Consider the following 22,658-nt stretch of genomic DNA (forward strand, 5'->3'; position numbering starts at 1 on the left):
ACCGCTAGTACTACATTTCCCTTACAATATTGTTCTAACAGTAGTTACACGTAATAAAATGTAACTAGGGCCTTAGAGGTTACTGAGAGGCATGCGGCCACCGTCGGATATAAATTTATCCTTCTATAAACATGACGAGGAAAACTGGTAGATTTCAAAACACTAGATAACAGTTTCGTTAATTTATGGTTTTCCTTACCCAGCAAATTATATTTCGCACTTTATATGTATTTAGTACGTCGCGTACTGACGTCATTAGTTAAGTGTCTGTAGTGTGTAATTGATGTAATTGACGTCGAGACTTTTTCAATGAAATTATCCGAGTGATTTTTTTCACGGAAAATAATAGACACCATTTTTGTAATTCAAGTAGGAAGGTTTTTTTTAAATATAGAAATAGACAACAAGCATGTAGTTCACCTGATTAAGTGCCGATGGAGTGGAACCATAAACCTTTTTCTACAACCCTTACAATCGATCCATATATACACAAAATGCATTGTTTTATTCTTAAGCATATTTTTTATTAAAACTTTTTCTTCTGAAGACAACATTATGTACCTACAGTTACGAATCCTTACATAATAAGTTATTCAACAAACATGCGAAACACGTGCGTCTGTATTTAAAAACTTTTCTTTACGCTCTTATTTATGAGAAAATTGAATGTATCCAAAAATACGCAGACTGTTATCATTAGTTATTTGTTTGCCAACAATTTCTTTTCTGTTTCCAAAATAATCTGCGGCGGGGTTTAACGTTGAATGCAGGGTTGGCGCCAAATAGTAAAAACATTTTATAGATAACTTTTTACGTCCCGCTGAGCCAAGGGTCGCTACTTCCGAGAAATTCTGAATGAGATCCGTGAACGTAAAGTTGGATTTTTGAATGGAATGTCCGAATCCATTAATATAACAAAGTTGAATGTTTGTCGGCATCTTTGGTGTTAATGGCGTGTCTCGACGCCTGAGATTTGATGTTTACGAACAACATTATAAAAAGTTGTATTTTTATTCAGAGTAAATTCTTCATAGAATTCTTTTGCCTTCTTCCCAAGGTGTTTTTTTAAGAAGCGGCGCCTAGACTCTATAATCCGTGTCGTTTTTATATGTATGTACCTACAAACAAAAAGTTACTCAAATAAATTTCATGTGCAATTTAAGTAGGTTATGATTTACTTACCAAATGAGCAATTTAAGTAGGTAATGATTTTGTTTGTAATTTTAAGCCGCGGGTAAAGCTATAAATATACCATTTATAAATATACGCCAATAAAATTATAAGGGCCACAGTCAGTCAGGTAAGCAACATACGCCCGTATAATAATGACAAAGTATAATAATTTACACTTATCACGGAAAATAACTGAAATAGCCCTACGTGAAAGAATTCGTTTATCTTTTTAGGACAACTTTATCTGAGATGTGTCTCTGGCTCTCTGGTCAAACGAAAACTAACTGGTGGTTAAATGTAAATCATTTATTATCTACCAACTACTATTATTTTCTACGTAATTTTATTAACTTAATTAATGAGTAATTATTTGTGACTAATTTATAATTATAAATATTAAGTTGTCTACATTCAGGTGTGGTATAAGAAATTTCTGTAAGAAATATTATTTGTAAAATAGTATATCCTTGTGAGCCTTTTAACTGTAGATAAAAATATAAATCATTATGATGTTGATCATTATGATAATTGCTTATACCTAACAAGATTTTTTTCTATAATTGTTATTTTCATAAGTGCTCAAACGTTAGAAGGATAATATTGGTTACAAAAAACTAAATGATTATTTAATGGAAATAAGCAAAATATATTTCTTATTTCAGTCCAAAAGCATTATGTTCGCTAACTTAATGTCTTTGGCTCTATATATAGTTTTTTAGCTCCGTTTTTCGTGAAATATTCTTATTGTTAGTTCTTATATACTTGCATTGAAGTTAATAAATATATTTTATAACCAGAATGACTAATGGTCCAGTTGTTGGTCGTAATGTATGGCCTCCTAATTCTCCGACCATTAACCTTAGCACGGGTGCGTTGTTTCTCCGATTACTAATGTAACCATTAACACGTGGAAACTGGGACATGAAAAAGCAAATGCATAAATCACAATATACATCAGGCGATGTTTATACAAGTAGTAAATAATGATAATATAAATAGAGACCAATAACTACTTATAAAGTGCTTTTACTAGTATTGCCTGTAAAGTTACATTTTAGTTAAAAGTAAGCGAAATATACAGTTGAAAGTATAATAAAAAAGATAATACTCACTGATATTTTTTTTATTACTTTTAGGTTTTAAGCGACTCTCCAAAGAAAATATATTACCTACTCGCATAGAACACGTGATATTCATTAAAAATTTATTGATAAAAACAAACTAGTTAAATATTTGCGGAAGCAGGTTAAAATAAATATGGTCAATTTGTAAAAGCAGCGTGAGGTCAAAAAATAAATGCACTTCATTTAATCTCATAAACCGGCATGTCTTCCGTAAGTGAGGTAGCTTTGTCACAGTAGCGATTACGTCCAGTTTGATATGTGGGCACATGTCACACACGCCAATGATAAGCCATAAACTGTAATGACCATAGATTTATTTATAAAGCTAATGGGAGATGCACTTTCGAAGTATTTTGAACTCCTACGTATTTTGGACCGTTTGTAAGTATTATAGATTGATACAGTATTTATAGATATTAATTGACTCAATTTAGTCTGATCACGACGAGTAATTTAAATCGGATAGCTTACTTATTAGATAACTTAATTTTTCATGGTCAAAATAATCCAGTACATTTAATAAATTGTATTTAAAAAAAAGGTATAATCTAAATAAAAACAAAGCTTTGCAAGATTTTTAAGCATTACAATTGCAGAAGATCCGTTTAATTGTGTAGATTTAACAACATATGAAATAACAGCATGGGAATTATCCCACTTAAGTCTTTTTAATATAAAAACCATGATAATAATCATTGTTATAAATTCAAAGTATTTTTGTTATATATTAAAATTAACTATGTACTGCCAAAGACATCCACAGAATGGAATCAGCATTCCTCCACTAATCGGTTTTGACAAGTTTCTGTGCATAATCGTTTTCCGGGCTATAAATAAAAAAGAAACGCCACTGAAAGGTCGCAAGCTTTGCAACATGTTTAGTGTCCACATTCACTGGAAACTAGTTTTTTTGTCTCAAGGCTTAATGTACTCCCAGGCCGGCGGAAACAGATGGTCTTAAAATATACCAACCCACATGTATCAATTGCGTATCGGTTTAACATTATCAAGTGAGGACTTATGCCATAGTCAATGATTGCCAAGTACGGGTATATCAACTAGACATACCTTTGATGACTTTTTTCCAAACTCACGTTTTTTTCACCGTTAAAGCAAGTAACCATTTATCTTTAATACGTACATAAAAAATAAATAAACAAACACAAACGTACAAAAAAAATAAAGATGTCTATATTAGTTCAATTGTCTTTAAATAGGAAAACTTTGGAATTTCACGTAAAACCAAATTCGTATTCATGAGGTATAATTTAAACCGCTGTATTCGTATAACTTGGTAAGAGCGAACTAAACGAAACTTTACTTTCTCTACATTTATTGAATTTCAAAGGTCTTCGACACAGAATTTAATTTGTACGTACTTAAGAATAATAAGAATAGGTATGTTGTCGTGCGATCTTGTTTTACCTGTTTCATTCCGTAAACAAATATAACGAATTATTAAATGCGCCAAAATCGATCCAAATCCAAAATAATTATAAAGCTGTCTTCATATAGTTTTAGTTTTTAGCCAAACTTTCCAAAAATAAATTTTATTACCCAAAATATATTATATCTTTGAAAAATATTTGCACCCTATTCAGTTTAGAATATCTTGAGAATTACCCGTTTAAAAAATCTAGGGACATAATTAGAAAACAGAAAAAAAAAATTAAGTATGCATAGATAATTGATTTGAAGACACACGTAAATACATACAGATCTATTAAATTTGCATACAATATGAGTTAACACATGGTCTCATGCGCATGTGAGTGAGCCAACCTGCCAAACTGAATCAGAGGATAAGGTCAAAGAAATCAATTCGCATTCAGTTTCGCGCCCAATAACTGAGTCACGTGCTTATATTCGCTGATATGATATCTAGATCTAAAGCGAAGAACGTGGGATACTGTTATTAATATCGGTTAACCGTGTTATTACAAAATTAATTTTGAATACTAACTTTAAATTAAATTTTGTAGATCTTTATTTAATATTTTTATGTTTACATGATGAGTGTAGAAAGCGCTTTATTAATTTAATTGCAGAAAATAATCTTAAAGAAAATACATATAATTAGTACAATTACATACCTCAGAAAATAATTCAAGCGCATTTTACTTTACATATTTTTACAGTTTGAATTAAAATAGGTTAATTAATATTAATACAGTTTATGAATACATTATTATCGATAATTTATTTTTATGTATTTTTAATAATACGCAAAAAGTAAAACATTTGATCAAATAAAAAATACTTAAACAATATAGTGTGAAGCTGTAGTACTTTAAAACTGTATTTCTGAGTGTGAAACAAATGTGTTAGTACTCGTATAAATACCTACATACTATTATCAGTTTGTTTTCTGTGTCATTGTGTACATAGCCTTATTTTAACGTTATTCACACTCGACATGTCATTAGCGTTATTTTTTGTGTACCAAAATTTTTATATGAAGTGGTGTCAAGAGTAATTTATATTTCCACTAATGAGATTATATATTTAATTTTTCAACTTAAGTTTCGTAGGTAATTACTTATATCTCGCTATACATCTCGTTATTCGTGTTGTGCGAAGTCGCTTATCTCTAACTTTCCAGCAATAACGTTCTGAAACTTGAGAATGAAGTTTAGAATATAGGTGTGAACGTGTGATGGCCCAAAAATAGTTTCGTCTGAACATCCCGTGCCTTCTCAAGTTTAAAAATAAAGCTGTAGCTAGCTTGCCCTCGATGTCACTCACCCGAAATGCACGTAGCTTAGAGGAAAGCACTGTTTGGTGCTAAATCCGCAATATTGGACCTTCACCAATTTAAATTCCAAATGGTCCGTAATGCCGGCTTTTAGCAAACACGCGAACGCGTCGGTATCACTCCCGCGCTTTTTGATAACTTAAAGAGTTCACGTCAAGGTTTCGCTCGTAAATTTTAGTTAAACACATGTATAAGAGTGTACTGATAATGAAAGTTATTTATTTTAATTAAATCGTAATTTATTTTTGATTGTGTTGACGCGTGCCTTCGCCGGCGGTTGCGAGAGTACTGAACGGCGCCGGCGACAGACGGCCATGTTTAAAGCACGCTGCGGTTAACTCGATAAAAATATTTTGTTACTATTTCAGTGTATTGTTTACGTAGAGGGTCAGTCAAAGCATCAGTCAAGCATTAGACACATCGCACGGCTTACGTAATAAAGTACAATCAACTTTACATTTACTAAGTAACTGATATGTATTCGTTTTCAGTCTTAAGGTAGAACTTACATAAGTTCCGCTAATTGATGAATCTTCAGTATCGAACACGTGTCGAATGTTTTCGTAAATATGTATTTTATACTTTATCCTTGTAACTTGGTTGGTTATTTCATGTCAAATTGTAAATTAATATTAACTTCCTCTACATTTGACAAACGACGTATTGCAGTGTGAGTGTGTTACTTATTCGTAGACAGACATCAATTACGAATAGGCACCATAGCGTAGTCTAGTAGCTATGAGAGATGATGAGAGAGATACGAGAAAATCAACTTATTATTATTTAACGATGTCCAAAAAATCTTCAGAAAATCCTACTAGCCGACACGTCTCTGATATATTGACTCCACTGAGCTATGAACGCTATGATCTCAAATTATTAAGTATAAATAAAAAAAACTTGTTATTTGTCTTCCGGGTTATGGCAATTACATGTTAGGTACTTTTTGGTTTGAAAAATCGAATAAAACATAAATAATGGAGTGCGGGGAAAGCCACATGCGGAAACTTATTTTTAAACTGCCACTTATTACGTTTTTGGAATTAAACTGCTTTTTAACCCTAAACGTTGGTAAACCCCACAAGTTATTAACGTCATATGGTGATGACATATACACACCCAATTAAGACATACTAGCTCCGATTGTGACTTTTTAAATACGTAATAGATCCTTCTATTTTTGCTGCAGCAATCGAGTTCACCTAAGTGGAAGCATGTAAAGAATTCCATAAGCGGCTGTGACCAGCTCTTATAGAACATATTACATAAAGTCCATCACAGAAGGGTTACTTGTACTAACGACTAAGAACGTAAACAACTACGAAAAAGTAAATTAGCGTTAAGATGCAATCCGATGCATGCACTTATAGATATTGTCACAGGTATGTGGAAAACAACAGACCACACTTTGGCAATGTGATGGAGTATAGCCTAAACCTTTGTTATTCCGAAAGGAGATAGTAATATGAAAATAAACTATCGTCATTATATTAGATAATGGCTTGTCACTATCGTAGAATATATATTAAGGTATAAATAGATACTTTAATTCCATTTATTAGGGTCCCTTAAAAAGGGTAAAGGGTAAAAACGGAACACTATTACTAAGCCTCCGCTATCTGTCCGTTTGTCCATCTGTCACAGGACTCCATCTCCTTAACCTTATAGATAGATACTTAAATTTATATAGAGTATGTATAATGGTGGTCCCTATATCAACACATACTAAATCCGCAATAAAAAAGTTGAAAACAAATAGGGAAAAATCGCAATTTTTCTATTGAACCGTAATAGGTAGAGTTCAAATTTTCACAATGCATGTTCATTGACTGCTACAATGACAAATACTGAAAATAAAAAAGTGAAAATTTTGATGGTACGGAACCCTCCGGATGCGAGTTCTTGCACTTACAATTATTTTATTTGGTTACTAGCTGACCCGAAAAATGTTAAGGGTGAACAACCCTTATCATTTAGGGGGATGAAAAATAGATGTTGGCCGATTCTCATAGATACCGGATAAGCACAAAAAATTTCATCAAAATCGGTCAAGCCGTTTCGGAGGAGTATGGCAACGAAAACTGTGACACGAGAATTTTATATATTAGATATTACTAGGAATCGATCTAGTAGCAGTCGAGAGTATCTTTTACACACAAACAGTCCTTAATATTAGTCGACAAGTGGAGCGTAATGTCGTGACCTAGTGATGAAACTAAGCTCATACCGAAGTGTCACCTGTTTGGTAATTGTAACTGTAAGCTTGTTTATCTAGAAACGTTAGGTACATGTTCAGTCACAGATATCGTGACCAATTGCTTTATGACTCAAAGCGGGACATGGGATTATTTGACAATTAGTAGACCTGATTCATAAAGGGAAATTAATTTGATAATCTCGCTATTCAAGCTCGCCAATTCCATAAATTTTGACGAGCCTATTACAAATGTATACTTGAGTTTATAATATTAGGGGCTAGGTACTCAGTGAAAAAAAAAATTGCAAATTCTAAAAGTTATAAAACGTTCGTAAATCTATACGTGTATAGTTTTACGAACGTGTTAGTAAATTCTTTTTAGTAATCACCATCGTAGTTTGGGAAAACGAGACAATTTTGCGTCCCGAGGTTTTTCTCGTGGAAATAGAAAATTTAAAAAATTTAAATTTATTTAACATTCGGTTTCGTACAAAACAGGAAGTATGGTCACGTTAGTCATAGATATCAGTAGCGTATTAGAAAGTACCTCTATAAATGTCTGCCTCAGATCACTAACGTCGAACATAATAAACTAGTGGGGATTTTACCATGATTCCATTTTATTAATTAATTCAATAATTCGCATGAACTAACACATCAAATTCAATCACAAAATTAAATGTCAGTGAATAATTAAAAGAAATTAAATTTAATGGACTAATAGGCCTCGTAGTGTAAAAGTAATACTCCAATAAAGATTTAAGAAGATGCAAATATCAATACACAATCAGGATTTATCACATCTATTTAATAATTCACATTGTATAATTTCAACGTATGGCAAATGTTAAATATTGTTTTAGTTTTTTTGCAATGGATTTTAGTTTTTATAGATGTCCGAATATTTAAATTATATTAAAGGCTCTACCAGCCGTACGGTTCAAATGGAGAGGTACAATCTTCACATTACATACGAGTATTTAATCGTAACTACGAACATACAAAGTGCTTGCTGCAATAAATCTACGAATGTTTTGAGAATTTAATTTCATTTGATTAACTTGAATCCATTATATCCACTATATAATTATTTATTATAATATAATATAAGTTTATCTTGTGTAACATTATTATTTGTCGTAAAACAACTTCTTAAATTACTATAACATTTACTCTAGTTCAATTTGCGACATAAGTCACATAAGTAATTTCATTTAGAGTAAGGTTAAAATATTTGTATAATTCTTATCAAGTATATGTAATATGTATATTTTATGTACCATAATGTGACGTACATTACAAGATATTATGCTTGAAAATATTATTTGAAGTAAATTTGAGTTCAGCATGTTATGCGGATATTCCGAACAGGATTCTGTTTTGTGTATATTTTAATAATATTAATTTTTTATCGAAACAGGAATGAAAAAAATACTCTCACTTAAAAATTTACTTAAGGACATTATTTATGTTAAATTCGTGTCAATAAATTAATAAGGTGAGGTTATTGTAGGATTACAATATGGTCTTGGTCAGTCTTTCGTCTACAACGCGAATAAAATACAAAAGTTTATATTGTACATAAACTATTTGTACATACCTCTTAGTATTCAGATAACTCATAATGATATAAAAGCTTATCGCAAGATTGTACAAAAAACATCGTAACTACAATTTAACTTTCCATGTGTATTAGAAGTAATAGAAAAAGTATTTTTTAAATATAAATAGGTAAATCTCGTAAGCTTTTATGACATTTAATTTTAGTCTAATGATTGTTTTTTTTTGTTTTAAAACAATTTCAATATATATTTTTAAATATCTTTATCATTTACTAACGTTGTCTTAGTGAATACAAAGAGTAAATCGTTGTACTTAGTAATACTAATTGCCCACAATGCACTGAAACGTTAAATATAACATTCCACAGTAACTGCGAAAAGATTAAAGTCATTAAGCAATTACTTAAATTTTTAGCAATTTGCTATAATTGGTAGCTAATTACCTAACTTTACGGTAGAGTTAAGACAAAAAAGACAAAGTGTTTCAGTAGAGCTGAATAAGTAGAGCCAGTTTCGTTTGTTGTTTGTTTTAATTATCATAAGAAGGTTAAACGTATGTCTGCAGTATTTTATCGTAACTCTATTAAATTTATTGAAAGAAGTCATGAATATTCAAAAAATCGTAGTCTTTATTTTATCTGTTGAACCATTAGCAGTTAAAATACACCATTATCATATATACATCATTGATGTTGAATTAAACATAAACAATGAATGAAACATAAACATAAATTGTTAACAAAAAATATGAGTGAAGCTACTATCTTTGCTAACTAAATTGTTAACAACACAAACAGTAGTGAAGATGCTACCTTTGGTAACTAAATTGTTAACAACAAAAACATTAGTGAAGATACTAGCTTTGCTAACTGAATTGTTAACAACACAAACATTATTGAAGATACAAGCTTTGTTAACTGAATTGTTAACAACACAAACATTAGTGAAGATGCTACCTTTGCTAACTAAATTGTTAACAATACAAGCATTAGTGAAGATGCTAGTTTTGCTAACTAAATTGTTAACAACAAAAACATTAGTGAAGATACAAGCTTTGCTAACTGAATTGTTAACAATAAATACATTAACAATTGCAGCGTTGCTTTAAATGAATTTCGGATTATCTCCAGACTTGGTAAATAGAATAATTACGTGTATAAACAATGGCTTCTAGTTAAACAGCCTACACTATTAGTTATGTCGAAACAAATTTCGTATTCAACGTCACCACGAAATTGAATATTCAACAAATTATTTTAAATTCTTACACGTGGTCAGAATAAACATCTTGTTTGGGGTAAATGTGCTACGAACACGTTTTAAAGTTATTTATTTAACTATAATGTATGTATATTATGAGTCAATTCATGTAATCATAGATACGAGTACATATCATATTAATAATAGTGTAGATGTAGTAAGTTTTTGAAGGTGGTAGAACTCTTTGTGGTTCGACTCCGGCGGCACCACCGCCACACCTATTTCTGCCTAATAACAGCAGTGTTAGGCGCTGCTGTGTTCCGTTTTGAAGGGTGTGGTAAGGAAGACAGACTTTTCCTAGGCGTTCCAGCTTAGCCCTCAGCGGTAGCGGCGCATCTGTGGCCGACCTCAGGTAGGAATATCTAATTCTATCGGGGGTTGATTACAGACGTCCATGGGTGGCAGTAGCCACTTACCATCAGGTGGACTGCATGCTCGTCTGCTACTCTTATATTATAAAAAAAGTTACATTGTAATTTGTAACATTGATCAAAAAGTCTATACAATCTTTACGTAAGTAATATACTCCTGCATGCTTATCGTTTGTACTGAGTGTGCAAAACCGGACAGGCATCCTTTTTGTAGCTTTTCCATTCGTCTGCACTTGAAAATTCTCTATTTTACAAAAATATTCTATTCAAATTATTTTTAAAATCGTATTGGACTCAGTCATGTATCAAATTGCGATGACAGTTTTGAGTGCAAAATTCTGACTATGAGCTGATGAAGCTAGTATCTTGTTCAGCTTTAATTACTAGCTTTAATGAAGCATCTTATCTTAGTGAAGCATCTTATTATTTAAATAATTTTAACTGAAGATGACTTTAAGCCTTCGATCACTAATCTTTAAGCTCATGATGTGATGAAATCAGTTTTTTAAATTTTTATTTTAAGTAAATGTACGGAAACACCGAATATTTCTGTGTTTTCCTTAAATGTACTAAGTATAATGATAAGTTATAATATTGATAATAAGTTAAGTTGATAATATCCATACAAGTTGATTTCATTAGTAAAACTGAGTAATGTTGTACCTACATAACAATCGAACCATTTGTGGCATTGATGGTTAAATTTTTATAATAATTTAAGTACAATACTTTTCCTTCTACACAGTTTACTACTCGATATAATTTAGTCAAATGTTCATTAAAATAAATAAAATATTGATACAGCTTTAATAGAGGTAAATTATTTATCTGTGCACGTGTACGTTTATATAATTGCGTAAAATTAAAATGAAATATAAAAACAGCTTATTGAAATGAAATAATTTATTGCACAGTTATATTAATTACAATGACAACATTATTTATCACCTTGTCAAAATACCGTTTTTATGAGTAAAAAAATTACTACTTAATTGAAATACTATATACATAGAATTTCTGTTCAAATTAGTAAAAGGAAAAGTATGCAACCTAGATTGTTAAGCACCTGAAAAACATTGACCTTAACTTGCCAATTTAATTCTATTAAGTTAATGTGATTGTTAACTACTGTAATCTGAACCACAATTGCATCATAACAGTAGCTGTATTAAATACGGAGTTTGGTGTTAATGCCTGGTCTTACAGCCTTATTTCAAAACAAAATTTGAATCACTTTTGTTTTATAGCTACCTTTCAAATTACTCCGAAAGATTGTGGGTCTAAGCCCTTTGTTTGAGGTACCGAAAGAGCTTAACATTTAAATCTTTAATCCTAAACTATCTATTATCTCCTTATATGACCCCATAAAATATTTACTTATTTTTTCTATTCTAAAAAAAGATGAGTGGCGATAATAGTAAAGTTGTTTTTAGTTCTAAGTATTTTAAGACCATTGAAGCGCGACCGTAAACGAAATTATACGAAAAACAAACAAACCAAAACCACACAAAAATCTAGTTAAGAATAAATTTAACGTTCATTGAAATTCATATTATATTTCTATAGCGAGATAGCGTCCTCATCACGTATGCACAAAGGTTACAACTCGTGACTAGTGATGATCAGTATTCTATGGGCATTTTGCTTTAGAGCCAACCTTATGGGTATCGCGAATGCGGTGCGAACTATGCCGTTGTGATGAATTAGCATGTGATGTCCGTGTAGCCTTTTCATTGTTGACGATCAAATAATAGGTGGTGATAGGTGAGTGAATGTTTTGTTACAAGTCTACAGCTAGTTGGATTTTTCTTTCAACATGCATCACGCGAAGTACTGGCTTAGATCAGGTAAAGTTTTCAGAGTTACATAGAATTTTTGGAATGTGCTTTAATTTTTTTTATTTGTCAAGTTCTTAAATGTTGAGTTGAATTATTTTTGAGTTTAACATACCTACTTAAAAAAATCTAAAAGTCTAAAAAATCGATTCTCCAAAAATCTATCTCCGATCTATTTAGGGGCGAAGCTAGCGAAAGAAAAGAGGTCGCCAGGACCAAAAAAATATTGACATACGTATCCGTCAGCAAAAAATGACAATAACACATTTGTTAATATTCGATCAACTTAAAAAAAAACGAATTTTGATTATCTAATCTAGGATGAAAAATCGATTAATTACCGGAGATTAATTGATCTAATAGATTTTTGGTCCAAAAGATCGATTCTTTAATTAATCGATCTCAGATCGTCATCCTTAATAAACACCAGTATAATTGTACATTGCAATGATCGTATCAAGTATATTGCGCTCCGATCATTATTGTGTGATAAAAATATATTATAAGCCGCAGTAAAGTCAATGTCATTAAAAATACCGAGTACTTCTAAGTTCCATTTGAGTTGAGTCTAATGAGTGTACCTTTTGTTTTCGTTTCAACCTTCAGCGAAAAGTATTTTTACTATGTTCCAATTCTAGCTAAATGAGATTTACGGTTAATTCAAAGGGTTTTCTTAACTTAGCCGAACTGTTTTTATGTTATCAAATTTCCAGAAAACATTGTCATTATTTAACAGAAAAATGTTGTTTGGTTTAACAATTCGTGTCCGTTATCTTATCTATCTTTGCTTTCGGTGTCTTTTATTTGAAAGAGTTGGTCAAAAATATTTACTTTCTTTTGTTGGTCAATGCCAATGGAGATCTGCACTGATTTGTTATCTAATGGTCCTAATGGTACTAATGGTATCTGGTAATAACATTATTGTTCTTAAGCCCGATAAATAAATAACACCAAAAATCAGGCAAAAGACGGAAATAGTATTAATAACTTGATTAACCAAATTCTAGCCGACTAAGTTATATGAGTCAATTGAAGCATTCCCCGCACATTTCAGGATTATGCTTGCAACTCAGACCAAAAACAAAAGACAGGTTTAACATTTCGAAATTCATTAAGTTGGTGTACATTATTAAACTATTATTTTGAAACAAATTGAAGTGATATAATTCAAATCACATGAAGTTCACATTGCTTACAGTCACGAAATTTAAAAGCACTCTGAATTATCTTTCGTTTTGTTCGTCTAAGGTACGTATACATATAGTTACACAATATTTACATAATTAAGTGCACTGATGTATGACAATTATCTTTGTGTAATTATAGTTACAGGTTTCTAAAGCCTTCATGTGCACGGATCCATGAACAACACGATTTCATGATCCGAAACCTTAGGTGTATTGTTTTTACGGAAATACCTTTTGACACCTTAATAGTGTCAAGGCATTCAAGGCAAGAATTAGTATTCATAGGCGCATAACTCATTGGCTCTACGATTTGTCTCTACATATTACGTTTAGACAGATCGGAAGTCAATGAACGCAAAATGAAGGACTCTACCGGTTATAATGCGTTCTTACCAGAAATACCAGAGTTCTTGAACTATTAGACTTTTAAATTGTTAATTACTCTACTAAATTGATTTGATTGTATTTTAATTCGGTGAAACGATACACAAAATAACATGATTTATATAAGATCTCTATCTATCGGATTTCTATCTAGTCATAGTGACAAGAAACAATAGTTACGAGTACATAAGGCGGAATCCAAGTTTATCATAGAGTATATTAAGTTGTTTTGGTATTGTATTCGGCGAAACGATACAGAAAATAAAATGAGTATTTAAATGAGTAGTATTTAAGATGACAATTTCATCTATTCGTAGTAGTAATAACAATAGGTACTTTACGGAATACAAGTTTATCAAATTATATACATACTTAAGTGCAAATTGTTTTGTATGTTCGTCATATTACGCATTTACGGTTTTTACGCAGAAACGTCAAATAACAAAGTTTGATAAATAATCTTTAATTAATACGGCATAATTTTCCTTAAGCCACTAAAAGGTTCTTCCCGCACTTCCTAAGCTTAACGCCGCATGATTTTGTGACCTTTGTTTTAGGTAGAAACTTAGATAAGCAAAGTGGATAAATAACTAAGTATTAAATTAAAGTAATTCTTTCAACAAAAGCAGTGATAGCCTAGTGGTTAAGAAACGCGGCTTCTCGATCGAGGGGTCCGAGGTTCAAATCCCAGGCACGCACCTCTGATTTTCAAATTTATGTGCGTATTAGAAATTAATTATCACTTGCTTAAACGGTGAAGGAAAACATCGTGAGGAAACCTGCATACCTGAGACATTTATATAAAAAAAAAATCTTAAAGGTATGTGAAGTCTACCAATACGCACTTGGCCAGCACGGTGCACTATGGCCTAATCCTTCTCATTCTGAGAGGAGGACCCGTGCCCAGCAGTGGGACAGTAAGGGGTTGATGATGGTGATGATGATGAATTCTTTCAACACAACCTTTGGTTGTCCATAAAATTAACGAAATACGAGTTTAAAAATTATTTAAAATGAACATTTCCTATTTTAAATTCGTGAAAGAATGTGTATAAGTATCTACGGCGTTGGTTCTCTATGTAAAATGTAGACTAATTAGTTCTGTAAAAAATGGTGTGAATGAATGTTTGTGAGAAACAAGGTCGCTCCTTTTTACATTGTAACGTAACAATGCCACGAGTTATTACAAGTGAATACAAAATTTCAAATACTATGCTATTTACGTTTTTATTACTTATATAACCCCAAAATGCGGCTTTTCTTTCTTTTCGCCAAGGTTCTCAGATGATAAATTACATGTTTATAAGTTTATTGATATAATGCAAAATATTAATTCGCACTGAAACTATAGCATTACATAATTTGGATTACTATTAGATCATTATGAAAAGTATTATAAAGTATTTGTAGTTTAAATAATCGGAACACGTCAAAATCAAAACGGAAACCATAGTTAATTAACTTTTACAGTGGAGATAAATTTTACATAATTAATGTGTACAAGTACCTAATTCGTTTTATAGTTATCTTTGAACAGTCAATAAAACTTACGAGCGAATAATACATACATGAGTATTACAAGGAACATGTAAAAGTTAACAGCCTGTTTTGCATGATGCACAGCGCATATTCCGCGATATATCACTCTGAAGGGAAGATTTCTTATTGTAAAATAAGTTCCGAACAGGCAGCCTCGTCGTGGAGACGTAATTTATTTCTGGTCCTTCCAAGAATAAGCGGTTATCGATATTGGTTGTAAAGCAATTAAAATTTACTAAAATAAATAACGCCTTGATAACTCTAACGAAAATAATTGCTTACTTAATTTTTCATAGATGGGTTACATTAAGGGTTAGGAAAGAGAGGAATTAATGGTAAAAAGTAAGAGTTACTTAAAATATAAATTGTATTTTTACTAGAACCTAACGATAAGGCAAACAGGTTATTTGATGGAATTAGTCACCATCATATATAGCCATTTGCAAAATAAGAGGAGTCATAAATGCATCGCCGATTTGGAAGAGACCTCTTTTTCACTTTCGAAGAATCCCTTGTAACGCTAAATATTAAAATAAAATAATAGATACGACGTGGGGGTTGCATAGAGTCATTTTACAAGACTAGTCTTAGTACTTATCAAGGATATTATGTGAATAGGTTAATTACAGAATTCAAAAGTACATACTGGCAACTATCAGTACACATAAATTATAATAATATGCTATATGTTATCCGTTACCTACATATAATTAATGTAACCCCTCTGTCCGTATCCGGTTGTCACGAGAGTTATAATAATCCTATAAATATTTAATGAAATAATATAACGAACTCATATTTTACTCTTATCGGGTCTATACCCAAATCGTTATCATGAACGCTAAATAATTCGTTATTTAATTAGCAAAATAATAAAACTAATTTGATCTAAATAAACACATATCCGCTTGCTTAACAGTTTTGACACTAAATTGGGTTATTTTTGCATACTTAAATAGTAAAAAAAGATAGTAGAACCGCAGTCACACTTAGGTATTCTGCCTAATAACAGTTGTGTTAAACGTTGTAGTACAGAACACAGCAACACTGCAGCAAACCTGAGATTAATAATGTTGTAAGAGAGATATACTTATCCGGCCGATCCAACTTAGTCTTCAGCGGTAGCAACACATCTGTAACGATAAGACTCGCATCTTATCCGGGATTGATGACAGATGTCCATGACCAACAGTAGCTAGTTATAATTTGCTAGCTATGTTTTCAAGCTGAATACTTGCTATTTGCAAGCTATTTTTTTTTTTAAATATAGCAGTAGCAGACGAGCATGCAATCCACCTGATGGTAAATGGCTACTGCCGCCCATGAACATGTAATCAACCCCAGATAGGATTAGATATTCCTACCTGAGGTCGGCCACAGGTGCGCCGCTACCCCTGAGGACTAAGCTGGAACGCCTCGTAAAAGTATGTTTCCCTTACCACACTCTTCAAAACGGAACACAGCAGCGCCTAACACTGCAGTTATTAGGTAGAAATAGGTGTGGCGGTGGTGCCGCCGGAGTCGAACCACAAAGCGTTCTACCACCTTTTAAGAATTACTACATCTACACTATTATTATTACTAGTATTATATATACTCGTATCTATGATTACATGAATTGACTCATAATATACATACATTATGCCACCAGAGTCGAACCACACAGAGTTCTACCACCTTCAAATTTGCTACTTCTATATTACCTACATAGATACTATGTATTCTAAGGTCCCACGATCTAAATATGTATTGCAATATCAGATAGTAATTACCCATTATCTTTTTCTGTCGTCATTGTTTTTGTTACATTGTCCTAACTACGTAAATTGTGATCTTAACTTCCTGTTTCCGTCTCACGGAATCTGTGTTATCTCCGTTCCAGATCACGGACACTGTGACATTGCAACTCAAATAACTACAGCAACAGTTTAATCATTTTAGTAATGTATTTAGTATTTACATTTGCTAAATATTAAGCCTTTAACGGAGGTTCAATATCACAAGAATACGAACTATGTTTCGGAGTAAACATATCATAGTAAGGTGCCAACAACATTTCATTCGGCTGTGACGTCAGAAGTTCAGAACACAGATAAACAAACAAACAAACATACAATTTTGTTAGATGAGAAAATGGAAATTCATTTGAAAACTTAAATAGATATTACTGGGCGAAAAAAGAAATTGATTTAAATTGAAATTAAAAGAAAACTTGCATTTTCGTATAAACGTTAGAAGAGAATCAAATTGAAAACTCAACTCTTTTTCTGCTTACAATCTGCGCAAATAGATTAAAAACATGCCAAACAGTACTTAATTATCAAAGTAGTGGACATTTTCTTGTAATTGAACTCTTACTAAGTAAAGGAGAGCATCTCGAGAAAACGCCTAGTCGTTAAATAATTATCAATTAAATATGGCCTCAGTAGGCGGATGGCAGGCTCCTTGACCCTCTTACCCAGTCCGATGTAAAATCTTCCGATTCTGTAAACTGGATCTATTTACACTGACTCCTATTTCATGAGAAATTACGTGATAATGCCTATTGTCAATAATTTTTAATCAACTTCAAAACAGGTTTTGTTTTCGACTGCTATGTATGTAAGTTTGTATATCCGCGATTTTCTCCGAAACTACTGATTCAATTTGGATGAAGTTTTGGGTTATTAATGACCCATGATTTGGTCTTCCTATGATAATTCATTATTTTTCTACTCGGGTTTGAAATTTTGTGCCTGAGCATTATGTTTACAATTTTTCTCTACTTATAAGCAATTCCGTCAACACTTAATTCGCGTAGCATTACAATGTGAATATTTTCTTTCTTTAATGACCGTAAAGAAATAAAATTGCACCAAACCAAGGCATACAATCTAACTAAGTAATAACAAAAATAAAAAAAATGATAAATAAATAGAAAAAAATGTCATGGGCCGTTGTACTGTGTTGTCAAGTCTACATTGATTAAAATAATTTAATGTATTTTATCGTGTTTTTAGCCCTAAAAAGGTCTTCATTCATTTTTACAACCAGTGAGTCATCCACACAGTTGTGGGTAGAATCAGGACGTGCTCGGTTCTAGTGAAAAATAAAATTGTAAAAATATTAATAACAAAGCAACCTGTCAAAACGTAGCTAAGGACGCCTTTGGACGCCACTTGTTACCAAGCAACAATGCTTCTTGGAAACCAATAGCAGAGATTCTTGTCTGTTAACTAGCCAATCAACAAAGTATAAAATACATCTTGAAAACCAATAGCTACGCTTCTCCGTCATCCTGCCAATCAGTTGTAATATTATGTAATCGTTACTAAGCAACTTTGTTGTTGAAGTTTTGTCAGATAAATAATTTATTTTAGTTATAAATATGATTTAATTTAGTATGAATTAATTTAAAAGGTGCTATTTTACATATATTTATTGTTTTTTGTATATTATAATTAAGTCTTTTTTATATGCAAAATATTTCTATTTCGTCTTCGTCAGACGCAAACACCTGTAGCCAATATAATAACTCACAATGTGGAAACTTATTGAAATGTCAGTTATGTTCTCAGCCACGCTACTTCAAAGGTAATCGGGGCTTAAGGGTACATTTTGGGAAAGCTCATAAAAATGTCGAACACGTCGAATCCACAGAAATCACACAGACTGAAGCTTCAAGTGATTTCGTTAAAACTCTCGGGCGCCTCAAAGGTTCAATACCAGTGGTTAAGCGCATTCCTAGAGGTTCACGAGTCACTGTTGCAACCACCCTTAATACAATAATAAAAGATGTAGTAAATAAAAACGACTTACAAAGCTGGGAACATTTATTGACATTTCCATATGTTGTTTTACATGCAAAAAAGGATAGTCGCAGTTCACTCACACAAATAATAAAAACTAATTGCACCAGTTTAATAAAATACAATGACATCGTAATTAAATCCAAAACTTCCCACAAGAACAGTAATATTTTTAAAAAAGTTGAACAAAAAGTAACTGATGGAGATTTAAAAGGAGCTGCAACTATCCTTTTTTCTAATGATGTTATTGCTCCCGATTCCCCTGCTACTCTTTCGGCCCTTTTGGAAAAACATCCACCAGCTTCAATTCACGGCTCCCCTGAATTTCTTAATATTGAAGATGATCCACTACAAATTACACCAAAACAGGTATTAGCTGCTGTAATGTGTTTCAAAAATGGTTCCGCAGGTGGCCTTGATGGCTTAACACCACAACATCTAAAAGATCTTGTAGGCGGTCATGTTGGAGATGCAGGTCAGTTACTGTTAAATAGTATAACGCAGCTAATAAACATAATGTTAGCTGGTAAGGTTACCTCCGATGTAACCCACATTCTTTATGGCGCAAATATATGTGCATTAAAAAAAAAGGACGGTGGTATCAGACCAATAGCTGTGGGTTGCACCTTGCGTCGCCTGGCTTCCAAAATATGCTGCAATGTTATTAAACCTGATATATCTGAAAAGTTATCCCCTGTCCAGTTAGGTTTTGGAAGCCAGGGTGGGTGTGAGGCTGCAGTCCACGCAGCTAGAACTTTATTAATGAAAGAGAGAGGAGACGTGTTTTTGAAGTTGGATATAAAAAACGCTTTTAATTCGGTTGACAGGATCACCTTGCTGGATCAAGTAAAACAAGTTACTCCATCTATTTATCCTTTTCTTTGGCAGTGTTATGGTACTCCGTCAAAGTTAGTATACAAACATCATTTATTAAATTCATCTGTAGGTTGCCAGCAAGGTGATCCACTTGGTCCAGCAATTTTCAGTTTGGCTATTCATCCCATTGTATCAAATTTAAATTCAAAATTTAACGTGTGGTATTTGGATGACGGCTCTCTAGGAGGTGACACAGAAACAGTTTTTACAGATTTTCAGGAAATTATGGATAAATTTAGCAATATTGGTCTTGAAGTAAATTTTTCAAAATGTGAACTTTTTGTTTCAAATTCCAAAAATGTAAATGAAAAAAATAGTATTATTGAACGATTTAAAACTTTGGCTCCTAATATCAAAATTTCAGATAAACATTCTTTACACCTCCTGGGCTCACCGATATTCCCAGAATCAATTCCATCTTTTATCGAAAACAATATTCATAATTTTAATGAAACTTCAGATCGTTTACTTAAAATTAATTCACACATGGCTCTTTTCATTATTCGATTTTGTTTATTTGTCCCTAAATTTACATATCTTTTGAGAAGTACACCCCTTTGGAAATTTAATGAACTTTGTTTAAAATTGGATGACATCATCATGAAAACTCTTTCGTCTGTTCTAAATTGTCATATGAATGAACGCGCTTGGACCCAGGCTTCATTACCCATTAGGCATGGAGGCTTGGGTATACGTAAAATTTCGAGTGTTGCGCTACCAGCATTTTTATCTTCAGTCCATAAAACACAAAATTTAACTTCGGATATATTGTCTAAAATTTTTGAGGAACCTCAGATTACTTTTATGGATGAAGCTAAAGATGCTTGGTTACAGGCTGGACCAAATCTAAAATTTCCGGTACATTTAAATTTACAAAAATTATGGGACGAACCCCTCTGCATACTTGTACGACATCAGCTTCTTGATTCTGCACATGATATTGCAGAGAGGGCTCGTCTCCTTGCAGTTGCAGAGCGGGAGTCGGGGTTTTGGCTACAGGCATATCCTTCGGGAAATATAGGTACACTTTTAGACAATCTAACTCTATCAGTTTGTACTCGTTTGCGTCTGGGTGTAAAGACAGTTGAGCACCATCGCTGTCATTGCGGTGCAGACGTCGATGTATTTGGACACCATGGACTTTCTTGTCAGCGCAGTGCTGGTCGCTTATCGCGCCACGCCACCATCAATGACGTCATTCGTCGGGCTTTTGTCACCGTCAATGTGCCGGCTTGTTTAGAGCCGAATGGTCTCGCACGTGACGATGGCAAGCGGCCTGACGGTATGACGTTAATACCCTGGAAGGGGGGAAGGATGTTGGTGTGGGACGCTACGTGTGTCGACACACTGGCTCCTTCTCACCTCCAGGCATCATCATCTGGCGCGGGGGCGGCGGCTACTGCTGCTGAAAACGCCAAGCGTCATAAATATGTTAGTTTGTGTAATAACTACATATTTGTGGCGTTTGGTGTTGAAACTTTAGGTCCATGGGGCCCGGATGCTTGGCAGTTGTATAAACAACTGTCAACACGATTGGTCGACGTCTCTGGAGATCCAGGAGCTGGCACGCATTTCGCTCAACGAATTGCTATAGCAATTCAAAGAGGAAATGCTGCCAGCATCTTGGGTACCTTGCCCAAGGACAGCGATGGTGATCATTTTTTATGGTAGTTTTTATGTTTTTATATTTTTGTATTTCGTTTTTGTATATATGTACATTTTGTAAATAAGTTTCTATTAGTATATAATTTGTTTTTTTTTGTTTAATTAGTATTTAATTTTATTGTTTCAAATATTGTATATAATCCTTATTATTATCCAATAAAGTTACCTCACCCATTTATAGTAATAACTTTATGCTATAATAATCGACCAGTTATTAAGTAAGTATCCTGTTAGAAGGGGAAGATAATCAGAAGGCTAATATGGTCGCTCGGATTATGTGACATCAGCCACTTCTGAGAATATTACGGATTTTCAGGCATGATCATATTTGTGATTTTTCCTTCATCATTAAACCATATGACATTAATTTGTAATACACATAGTCGTTACTTCAAAAGTAATTGTTACCTTTGTGTTATATATTAATGTAAACAATAGAGACGTAAATAAAATTCATTCTACATATTTAAAGTTATATTAGTAGGGGACATGAAGTTTTTTTTTATAATGTAGGAGTAGCAGACGAGCATGCATTCCACCTGATGGTAACGCCTCGGAAAAGTCTGCCTCCCTTACCACACCCTTCAAAACGGAACACAACAGCGCCTAACACTGCTGTTATTAGGTAGAAATAGGTGTGGCGGTGGTGCCTTCAAGCTCTTCAAAAAGGTGCAAAAAGAGCTCTCCTTCAAAGCCGGAGATGTATTGGCGACTCCTCTGGTGTTGCAAACGTCCGTAGGCGATGTTGACAACTTTCCATCTGGTAGCACGTCTGCTTTATCTTTAGGCTCAAATATTAAAGAAAAGTTAGGTATATAACGTATTTTGAGACACCAATTTACGACAAGCTGGTTAAATATGTATTGGAAATTGTAAAGTAACTACGCTGCAGTAGTCCCGAAATAAATTATCGACGAATATAAACTATCGACAAGTATAAGT

At 32.8% G+C, this 22,658-nt stretch overlaps 2 protein-coding genes across 2 annotated transcripts in view; one reads left to right on the forward strand and one right to left on the reverse strand.

Moving 5' to 3' along the window:
* LOC140744806 (monocarboxylate transporter 12) overlaps nt 1-5,354 on the reverse strand; it is a 42,537-nt gene extending 37,183 nt beyond the window's left edge. Inside the window, exon 1 of the mRNA XM_073076476.1 lies at nt 5,043-5,354. The gene's annotated coding sequence lies outside the window, so the exon portion shown is untranslated. The remainder of the gene's footprint in view (nt 1-5,042) is intronic.
* A 13,046-nt stretch (nt 5,355-18,400) lies between these two features.
* On the forward strand, nt 18,401-21,868 carry LOC140744800 (uncharacterized). The gene has a single exon (XM_073076466.1). The coding sequence runs from the start codon at nt 18,843-18,845 to the stop codon at nt 21,720-21,722; it is 2,880 nt and encodes a 959-aa protein (XP_072932567.1). The 5' UTR covers nt 18,401-18,842; the 3' UTR covers nt 21,723-21,868.
* Nucleotides 21,869-22,658: the final 790 nt, after the last annotated feature.

This window comes from Epargyreus clarus, unplaced genomic scaffold (assembly GCF_041222505.1).
Source record: "Epargyreus clarus isolate Ecla_fem2 unplaced genomic scaffold, WU_Ecla_fem_2.2 ptg000009l, whole genome shotgun sequence".
NCBI classification, from domain to species: Eukaryota; Metazoa; Arthropoda; class Insecta; order Lepidoptera; family Hesperiidae; genus Epargyreus; species Epargyreus clarus.